General features: G+C 37.3%; 1 protein-coding gene across 1 annotated transcript in view; it reads left to right on the top strand.

Annotated features, from left to right (window-relative positions):
- SLC10A7 (solute carrier family 10, member 7) overlaps positions 1-11,396 on the top strand; it is a 390,178-nt gene that overhangs the window by 22,404 nt on the left and 356,378 nt on the right. The window contains exons 3-4 of the mRNA XM_006872278.1: positions 3,458-3,594; positions 10,116-10,191. Of these exons, the coding sequence (XP_006872340.1) occupies positions 3,458-3,594; positions 10,116-10,191 (213 nt within the window). The remainder of the gene's footprint in view (positions 1-3,457; positions 3,595-10,115; positions 10,192-11,396) is intronic.

Genomic DNA, 11,396 nt, shown 5'->3' with positions numbered 1-11,396 from the left:
CTGTTGAGTCAGTTTCAACCCATAGCGACCCTGTATAGGATTTCCGAGGAGTGGCTTGTGAGCTTTAACCACCGGTTCAAACCGACTTTGTAGTCCAGCACATTAACCCACAGCGCCATACGAGGACTCCAGCTAGATGAATACACATTTAAAATTGACATACTTTTATGAGCACATGGTTTATTTACATGATTCAGAAACAAAGGTAGAGAAGTGTATAAGGAAATGAAAAGCCTTCCTTCACCCTTCCACTAGATTTCTAATTCTCTTCTCTGGAGACACTGATGCTAACAGTTTTTGTGTGTATTCTTTCAGAGATATTGTTTATAAATCATGTATACCCCCTCCCCAAATTGTAGTATTTAATACTCTAGGACACTTGAACTTTTTTTTTTCTTTTCTTTTTAACTTAATAGTTTTTAGCTCATTGCTTCATATCAACATGTAACAAATTTCCTGTTTCTTTTTGTTGACTGGTTAGTATTCCATTGTATAAATGTTTCTTTTATTTTACTAGTCTTCTATTGATGGGCATTTAGAAAATTTATAAGACTAAGATTTTGCTATTACAAACACTACTATACAGGATAAGCTAAAAATAAAGTCATTTGCCATATTTGGGTGTACATCTGAAGGATAAATTCCTTGAATTAGAATTGCTAGATCAATTGATAGGTGGAGTTTAATTTGTGGTAGACATTCTAAGTACCTAGAATGATGTGAGGTGCTCAGAATTTGTTGAATGAAGTAATCAGCAGCAGATTGCTCTACATTTGTTGTTGTTGTGTTGTGAAGTGCCATCGAGTCGGTTCCGACCCATAGTGACCCTGTATAGATAGGGTTTCTGAGGAGCAGCTGGTGAGCTTGAACCACTGACCTTGCAGTTCAATTGGCTTTGCAGTCTAACGCAATAATCCACAGCCCCACACCAGAATGTGTGAATTTATACTCCTATCAGTAAAGTAGGAGAGAACACATATTCCCACATTCTTGTCAGTACAGTTTTAATGAGTTTGAATAGCTCAAAACACCCTCCCAGATTTTGCTGTAATAGATAATGCTATGATAAAATCTATGTATAAATGTCTATAACAATTTTTTATATCCTTAGTATAAATACCTACATAAGAAATAGTTTGGTTTTCAGAATGTGATTGATGCGTGTTCCCAAATTGCCTTTTTTAAAAAAGCTTATACTGTTTTATATTCCTACCAGACATCTATGCAAATGCCTTAGGTACTTCATTCTGGCTTATCCTTTTTATTACAATATTCTTTAAAGTAAGAAGTGTGGAGTATCAGATGCCTCTGAATATATTTAAATGAGATTTAGTCTAAAGATTGCAGAGAATTCTCTATGCTATTGGTGTAGAACGTTAAAATCTCTTATTCCGTTTAAGGATGGCTTTCTTTATCTTGTAGGTTTTAGGTCTGATCAAAGACTCTAGTTTGGCTTCTCATCTGCTCAGTGTTGCCCCAAACCCAAACACCAAACCCACTGCTGTCAGTTTGATTCTGACTCATAGTGAATCATGAATGCTCCATAGGGTTTCTGAGCCTTCAGATTTTTATAGGAGCAGAAGTCACACCTTTCTCCATGGAGTGACTGGTGGGTTCAAACTGTTAACCTTTTATTTATCAGTTCAATCCTTAACCCTCTGTACCACCAGAGTCCCTTCTTTGTTGCCCAAACCCACTGCCACAGAGTCAATTTTGACTCATAGTATCCCCATGTAGGGTTTCCAAGACTGTAAATATCTGTAGGAGCAGACAGCAGAGCAGTTTGTGGGTTTGAACCTCAGACTTCGCAGCTAATGGCCTAATGCCTAACCTACTGTGTCTCCAGAGTTCCTTCAATGTTACCACCCCCAAACCCCAACAAAGCTTATTGCCATTGAATAGATCCCAACTCATTAGTATAGGGTTTCTGAGGTTGTAAATCTTTCTCCTGTGGAGCAGCTGATGGGTTTGAACTGTTGTTAGCAGCCCATCACTTATCCCACAGTGCTACCAGGGCACTTTAGTGTAGCTCAGTGGCCCTGTATTAAACCCAGTTTTCCAGTTCCTTAGAGATCATCAGGTGTCCTGGTGTGGTGCTGTAGGTTAAGCACTAGACTGCTAACAGCAAAGTTGGTGGTTCAAACCCACCAGTTGCTCCTTGGAAACCCTGTACGGGGTCACTCTAAGTTGAAACCGACTTGAGGGCACTTAACAACAACAACAGCAAAAGATCATCAAGGACTTCCTGCCTATGACCACACAGGAGCCACTGAGGCATCTCAAAATGCGGTGAGCAATGAATGAGTCCACATAAGCCTATTATTTATTAAATTGATAAACTTTGGCTAGTGCCTATGAAGTCAAGGATTTCTTGAACTTCTTCCTTGAATGGCCAGGTGGGGTGTGAGAGTGGTATTACAGTGCTACTTTTACACCCAGTGAATCTCTGGCATCTTGAATATGCTTCAGTGACTGTTTGCATGTGTTAAAGGGCTATACTTTTTATAATACCATCTGAATTTGCTTTATTTGAATAGCCACATAACTCAAAGAAATTCAAATGCAGATGTTTGAAAGTTTGTATGTATTTGAACCCAAAAGATTAACTAATTATCCTTTTATAGCTGTAAGACTTTTAGGATACACTTGAATTGTTATGTTTAATGTACACTTTTTTTCCCTTCTCTCCTGGGCAACTCTGCGATACAGTGGAGAAACAACATAGATATGAGAGTATATATCTGACTCGGAGCTTAACTGTAGTAGCTCTCAGTTTTCATTTCCTCATCAGTAAAATAGGGATAATGATATCTGCCTAATGATGTTGTTGGGAGAATTAAATGAAATACATAAAGTGCCAAACTCAGAGCCTGGCATACAGCTGGTGTTCAGTAACTGTTAACTACAAAGAAATTTTATGAGTTAATTTTTGGGACAAAGCCATTTTGAATTATAAAATATTAGAAAAACAATTAAAAATGATTTGTGTGTAGATTCAGTAACATCTTATCAAATTGAGGCCTTACTTTGTCTAGTTTACTGAATGGAGATTAGTTATATTTAAGTAGAATGTGATAAGTCATACTAGTTTTCAAACAAGATTCTTAATGTTGGTAAACATACATACTTGTTGTTTATAGTTCTCAAACTGATGCTAGTAAAAATGCAGTTAGCTCAATTCTCATCTAGAATCTAACAAATCTGAATTATTGACATATGTTGTATATTTTAAAAAATTAGAATATTTCAGAAGTTTTATATCAAAATACTTTTCAAATCATCATGAATGACTTTTTCTCTCTTATCATTCTGTCTTTTAATCCTAAGTGTACAGATAAAGCTTTAAACTATGAAGTAAGTCCAACTGAAATGCTAATTTATTTGATGTTGTTTTAGAATAATCTCTATTCAAAATTATTTTCTTATGTATGTTATTTTGTGTCCTTTATTTTTCCAGGAGCTGACCAGTGCTTTGATGCATATTAAACTGCATCTTTTTATTCAGATCTTTACACTTGCATTCTTCCCAGCAACAATATGGCTTTTTCTTCAGCTTTTATCAATCACACCCATCAATGAATGGCTTTTGAAAGGGTATGTTTAAATCTTTTGAGGGGTTCACTTTTAATGGGGCATCCGTAAGTGATATTAATGTTTCTATAGTAACTATATACAAAGGGGCATATGTATGGTATCTTAAAAACACTTTTTAAAAAACATTGTTATTATCCATTAAAATAATAGTGTTTCCTCAGAAAGATCCATAAAATAATTTATAATGGAATATAAAAACTTACCCTCATGTTCCTAGGTTCTTGGATGGCAATTTTTTTGGAAAGTTTTAAGAGTGATGTCGGGAGAAGAATGAAGGGACCAGAGGATATAAGATGTATATGCATGTGTATAACATAGGTTGTCAATTGGGTATTTTAACTTTTGCATTCTACCTCTTACCAGATGTATACAAGGAATGGCTGGGCATATTATGTTTCAAACCTTACAGGAGAAAAAAAAAAAAAAGAATATATATAGGACTTTTTGTGCTAGTTTTATATTTGATGTAATAATTTATAATAGATTTTTATTAATAGCTATTCTTCCTGGTGTAGCACTGTGGGATAATGCACTGGACTGCAAGGTCAATTTGAATCTCAATGTTGGCAGTTCAAATTCATCAGCTGCTCCTCGGAAACTCTATCCAGTGTCACTATGAGTCGAAACCTACTTCACTGAACATCAACAATTCTTCCACTAAAAATGTTGCCATGTTTATTAAAAGGATTTGATGAGTTTTCCTTTTTTTTGGGGGGGGGGGCTTAAAACTAACCTCATTTTAGCATCAAAGAACAATTAGCAAAAACACTAGATTTAGATCCCAAATAATTGAATTCTGTGTTGAGAACATTCTCTGTTTCTTACTTGCTATTTGACCTTGGGAAAGTAATTTAATAGTTTGAGCCTCAATCTTCCTGTTTATAAAATGGAGATAATCATACTTTTATTGCCTACTTTATAACACTATTGGGAATATCAATTGAGATCACTTCTCCTCTTGCCTACTTTATAACACTATTGGGAATATCAGTTGAGATCACTTCTCCTCTAGTTATTTGTATATCCTATTTGTGTCATTTATTTAGCTCTTAATTTGTACCAGTTAGGTGCGAGGGAAACAACAGGGAATGTGAATGGGAAAGTGACAGTTTTGAGTCATGGGGAGATTCAGATGATGTGGGTGAAAATCGCCACATAAGTAAATAAACCAACAGAGGTAAGTGATGTGAAGGTGGTACATAGTGAGAGTGTCTGGGTGGGCAGAATGGTGGTGACATCAGGGATGGCTATACTTTGTCCCTCAGACTTCAGACACATTATCAGGAGGAACCAGTCCCTAAAGAAGAACATCATGCTTGGTAAAATGGAGGGTCATTGAAAAAGAGGAAGAGACAGATTGGCATAGTGGCAGCAGCAGTGGGCTCAAACATAGCACCAATTGTGAGGATGGCACAGGACCAGGCAGTGATTCGTTCTGTTGTGTATAAGGTCACTATGAGGTGGAATGACACAACTCACAACAGCTATGGTGGGGTCTGATTCTGATGTGTATTTGTAAATGATTTCTAGAAGGCCTGGTAAGAAAGTTTGGAGGGCAGTTTGGAGGCTAGTGTGGCAGTGAGTGGGACAGTAGAGAGAAATGGATGTGTGTAGAATATATTTTGAAATTAGAGTCCTCAGAATCTCCTGGTAGAGGAGAGGGAGGAACCAAGGATGACTTCTGAGTTTTACGTATGAACCACTAGATGGCTTTCTGCTAATGCTGTGTGCCGTTGTGTCAGTTCTGACTCCTAGTGACTCTGTGTAGGTTGTACAGCCTGTGAATTTTAACTGAACAGCAAGCTTCATCTTTCTCCCAGAGAGCAACTGGTGGATTTGAACTGCGGATCTTGCAGTTAGCAGCCCAATGTGTAACCCATTATGTTACCAAGACTCCTTACTACTAGATGGCTTAGCTGGAGAGAAATAGGTTAGGAGTAGAAGGGGAAATAAAGAGTATTTTAACCAGATTTAATTTGAGATAATGAATTTTACTAAAAAGCATAAATGCCCCATAAATATGATGACATTATTAGAGCAACAATATATGATGCATATTAAATATTGGGATTTACTAAGTATCTGCCATATGTAGGGCACAAAAGGAATAGGGTGTAGGATTATAGGATAAGCATTGAACTGCTAACCACAAGGTTGGCAGTTCAAACCCACCAGCTGCTCCTTGGAAACCCTATATAGGATCACTATAAGTTGGCGTTGACTCAACTACACGTGACAACAACAAAGGAATAGAAAGCTACTAAGTCATTTTTTTATCTTCATGGAACTTCCTATTTAGTCGGATGTTGTTCTTAGCTACGGTTGAGTTAGCCCCTGACTCATGAGAAGCACAACAGAAGACTGGATTGTTGTAATCCATAGAGTTTTCATTGGCTGATTTTAGAATATAGATCATTAGATCTGTCTTACTCTGGAAGCTCCGCTGAAACCTGTTCAGCATCAGAACAATAAGCAAACCTCCACTATGAATGGGTGGGGGTTGTGCATGAGATGCACTGGCAGGGAATTTAGCCTAGGTTTCCCACATGGAAAGCAAGAATTCTACCACTTAACCACCACTGGCCCTATCTAGTTGGATACATAGGAGATTATATATGTGTGTGTGTGTATCCTATGACATATATAAATATACATATATGTATGTATTGGTTGTTGTTGTTAAGTACCATTGAGCTGGTTCTGACTCATAGTGACCCTGTATAGGGTCTCCAAGCAGCAGCTTGTGGGTTTGAATTGCCGACCTTCTGGTTCAAAAAATATTCCTATGGATTTGGAAACAAGATTGAGAATAAGACAAGAGAAATTAAAAAAAATAAAATCAGTTTGGGATGGTTTAAAAGAGATAAAATTAGAATGATGCATTAGTAACCTACAGAAGAGAGTACCTTGTGTGTTGTCATGTTGGAAGCTCTACCTCTGGTATGTTAGATACCAGCAGGGTAGACGGGTTTCAGCAGAGCTTCCAGAGTAGGACAGACTAAGAAGGTGGAGAGGCGGACCCCTTCTGAAACAGTTAGCCACTGAAAACGTTATAAATAGCCGTGGAACATTGTCTGATATAGTGCTGCAAGATGAACTCCTCAGGTTGGGAAGCACTCAAAATAAAAGTGAGGAACAGCTGCCTCTTCTGAGAAGAGTTGATCTTGGTGACATGGTAGAACAAAGCTTTGGGGGCCTTCATTTGATGATGGGACACAACTCAAAATGAGAAGGAATGTCTACAAACATTTACAATTATCGAAACATGGAATATCTGAAGTATGAACCTAGGAAAATTGGAAGTCATCAAAAATTAAATGTAACACCTGAAGATTGAAATACTAGGATTTAATGAGCAAAAGTGGAATGATATTAGCCATTTTGAATCTGAGAATCATATGGTTTACTATACTGGGAATGACAAAGAGGAATGGTGTAGTATTCATCATCAAAAAGAACATTTCAAGATCTATCTGAAATACAATGTTGTCTGTGATAGGATAATATCCAGTCACTTGCAAGGAAGGCCAGTTAGTACTACTATTGTTCAAATTTATGTGCTGACCACTATAGCCAATGATGAAGATGCATTGATAATTATTAGCAACTGGAATGCAAAAATTGGAAACAAAGAAGAAGGGTTGGTAGTTGGAAAATATGGCCTTGGTGAGCTAGAAACAGTGCTGTAGATCATATGAAAGAATTTTTCAAGACCAACCTGATTTTCACCAACATACATGGCAATAATATTTGTGGTCCTCACCAGATGGAACACACAGGAATCAAATTGACTACATCTGTGGGAAGAGACAGTAGAGAAACTCAATATCAGAACAAGGCCAGGGGCAGACTTTGACTGCTATGCTAATTACGTTGAAGCTGAAGAAAATTATACATGTTTACAAGAGGTCCTATATATGACCTTGAGTGTATATCCTATGTATATTTAGAGACCATCTCAAGAGCAGATTGTATACATTAAAAATTACACTAATGATGGAAGTCTAGAAGAGGTGTGGGATGACATCAAGAACATCATATGTGAAGAATGCAAAAGGTCATTAAAAAGCAAGCAAGAAAAAAACCAAAGTGGATGTCAGAAGAGACTTTGAAACTTGCTCTTGAACATAAAGAACCTAACGGGAATGGAAGAAATAATGAAGTAAAAGAGCTGAATTGAACATTTCAAAGGGCAATTTAATAAGAAAAGTCAAATATTATAATAAAAGGTGCAAAGACCTGGAGTTAGAAAACCAAAAGGGAAGAACATGCTCAGCATTTATCAAGCTGAAAGAACTGAAGAAAAAAATTCAAGCCTTGGCTTGTAATAATGAAGGATTCTACGGGCAAAATGGAGTCCTGGTTTGGCACTGTAGGAGACACACTTGACTGCTAATTGCAAGGTCGGTGGTTCAAAACCTTCAGCTGCTCCTTGGAAACCCTATACAGGGTCACTATCAGTCATAAGAACTTGACAGCCCTTACAATGTGGGCAAAATATTGAATGTTGCAGGAAATATCAACAGAAGATAGGAAGCATGTACAGAATCATTGTACCAAAATTTGTCTGTTCAACCATTTTAAGAATAGCATATGATCTAGAACCAATGATACTGAAAGAAGTCCAAGCCACGCTGAAGGCATTGGCAGCAAACAAGACTCCAGTAATTGACAGAATACAAATAGAAATGTTTCCGCAAACTGATGCAGTGTGGTCACTTGACTATATCAAGAAACTTGGAAGACAGTTACCTGGCCAACTGACTGGAAGAGATCTATATTTGTGCCCATTCCAGAAAATGGTAACCCAATGGAATGCAGAAATCATTAAACAATTATCGTTAATATCATATGCAAGTAAAACTTCACTGGAGATAACTGAAAAATAGTTGAATCAGTACATAGGCAGGGAACTTCCAGAAATTAAAGCCAGGTTCATAATAGTATGTGGAATGTGATATATCATTGCTGACATCAAATGGATCTTGGCTGAAGTAGAAAATACCTGAAAGATCTTTATTTGTGCTATATTCACTATGAAAGACATTCAGCTCTGTGGATCATAACAAACTATGGATAATGCTGTGAAGAATGGGAATTCCCAACAATTGTGCCTATAAAGAATCAGTACATAGAACAGAAGACACTTGTTGGAAAAGAACAAAGGGACACTGAATGGTTTAAAACAGAAAAGGTGTGTGTCAGCATTGTAGCCTCTTACCATACTTATTTGATCTGTATGATGAGTAAATAATCAGAGGAGCTGGACTATATGAAAAAAATGTGACATCAGGATTTGTAGAAGTTATATTTTTAATGAAAGAAAGAGTTCCTACAAAATAAATTGAAGAAGATTTTTGCCTTTCCTGAAAATATCCTAAAATTATACATACTTTAATCAAATTTTCAGTTATTTTCAGGTAAAACAAAAATTTTTTTTTCTGATTTTTTTGTTGTCATAGTAATTCTTTAAGGAAAATGCAACTTTTAAACCACGTAAAATTATTACTAGCCACGATAATGGATCCAAACATATTAGTAGACCATGAAGATGGTGAAGGACTGGGCAGCATTTTGTTCTGTTACATGTATGGTAGTCATGAGTTGGAGCTGACTCAGTAATGACTAACAACAAAATCCAATAGTTAATCACTTTTGTTATGACTTAATTACACCACTTCCTATAACTTGACTGTTTCTAAATTGTATAAGATCATGGTAGTGGTGGTTGTGTGCTATGGAGTAGGTTCTGACTCATAGTAACCTTGTAAAGGTTTCCAAGGCTTGTAAATCTTTACTGGAGCAGAAAACCTTATCTTCCTTTCATGGGGACACCAGTAGATTTGAATTGTTAACCTTGAGGTTAGCAGCCCAACATATAACCCACTGTGTTGCCAGGGCTCCTTGTATAAGAGTTTAAGTAACTTTACAAAGAAAACCATCCAAGCCTATGGGACAGAACTGAACCTATGCATTTGTAGCATGTTCTAAGCAACTTCGCCTCATGTTGTTGTAGTTAAGAACCGTTGAGTTGGTTCTGACTCATGGTTACCCTGTATAGGGTTTCCAAGGCTGTAAATCTTTGCAGGAGCACAAAGCCTCATCTTTCTCCTATGAAGTGGACAGTGGGCTTGAACCACTGACCTTGTGGTTAGCACTTCAGCATTTATTCTACAGAACCACCATACTTCTTGCCTCACATTTGTTGTTGTTAAGTGCCATTGAGTCAGTTTTAACTCATAGCAGCCCTATATAGGGTTTCTAAGAGCAGCTAGTGTGTTTGAACCACTGATCTTGTAGTGAGCAGTCCAGTGCTTATACTACAATGCCAGACGAGGATTCTTGCCTCACATTGTTGTTGTTGATAGGTGCCATCGAGTCGGTGCCTCACATAGACTAGTACAAATTCAACAAGGCATGAGCACTAATAAGTATTCTTCTATTTTAATTTGTTTAAAGCTACTATTTAAAAATGTATGTAGTAAAAACTATTTGTAATTGTATTTCCTTTTATTCTCCAGGTTGCAGACAGTAGGTTGCATGCCTCCCCCTGTGTCTTCTGCAGTGATTTTAACCAAGGCAGTTGGTGGAAATGAGGTGAGTCATAGGGTTAACTTATTTAAACATAGGTGGATGCTATGCTCCAGTGCCTGTTTTGAACACAGAAGGGTCATGTCAAAGAATATTCATAACCATGGCAGCTTATGAAAGCAGATGTGTTCACATATTCGAATGATGATAAATTGGATGACAGAGAATGAAATTTTGGATTTCAAAGAGCAAGGGAGACGAATGAAGTAGAGACAGTGATTTTTTTTACTTTCTTTTCTCACCTTAGTGTGACATAGGGAGGAAGTGGGCAGAGGAATCCAAGGAAAGAACGTTTTCATTCAAGACTTGTGGACTGAGGGCATCAGCTATGGCCACTCCTCAGCTCTTAAAAAAAGTTGAAACTAAAATGATGGAGAAAGGCCAATATAAATTTAATAGCCAATGAGGATGATACAGATATGTTGTTGTCGATGTTGTTAAGTGCCATCGAGTCACTTCTGACTCATAGCGACTCTGTATAGGATTTCCAAGGAGCGGTTGGTGAGCTTGAACCACCAACCTTGCAGGTCAGTGCATGATAAAAAGGAAGAAACTAGGTCAGGTTTCTAAGATGAGCTGAGAAATTATTCACCTGGTAAGAGGACTGTGGTAAAAGAAGACTGCTTATAAATTGGGTTAGCAATTGTCTATTTCGAAAGTTATTTATTTATAAGCTGTCCTATGAGCCTACTGTCTGCTCCATAGGAGAGAGATGAGATTTTCTGTGTCTGCAAAGATTTACAGGCTTGGAAACCCTATACAGGGTCACTATTTGTAAGCTTCATACTGATGGGGGATGTTTTCTTTTTGGTAGCTTTTTTCTCCTTTCCATCTGTGTTTTCTGATTTAGAAAAGAATGATGTTGGATAAAGGAAGACATTAGAGGTTTCCAGTTAAGTTCATTCTTAGTAGCAAAGCACTGCTTAAGAAGAAGAACCAAGCTGGTGACCTCTTACTCCCTGATCTCAAAATTTACTACATAGCCACCATGGTCAAAACAGCCTGGTACTGGTACAACCAAAGATACATAGATCAATGGAACAGAATTGAGAACCCCGAAGTAAATCCATCCATATATAGTTGGCTGATCTTTGACAAAGGGCCAAAATACATTAAATGAGGAGGGGATAGTCTCTTCAACAAATGGTGCTGGCAAAACTGGAAATCGATTTCCAGAAAAATGAAACAAGACCCATATCTCACACCATATA

Source organism: Chrysochloris asiatica, unplaced genomic scaffold, assembly GCF_000296735.1.
Source record: "Chrysochloris asiatica unplaced genomic scaffold, ChrAsi1.0 scaffold00190, whole genome shotgun sequence".
Classification (NCBI taxonomy): Eukaryota; Metazoa; Chordata; class Mammalia; order Afrosoricida; family Chrysochloridae; genus Chrysochloris; species Chrysochloris asiatica.
Note: the sequence above shows the minus strand (reverse complement) of the source record. Positions and strands in the feature narration are given on the sequence as shown.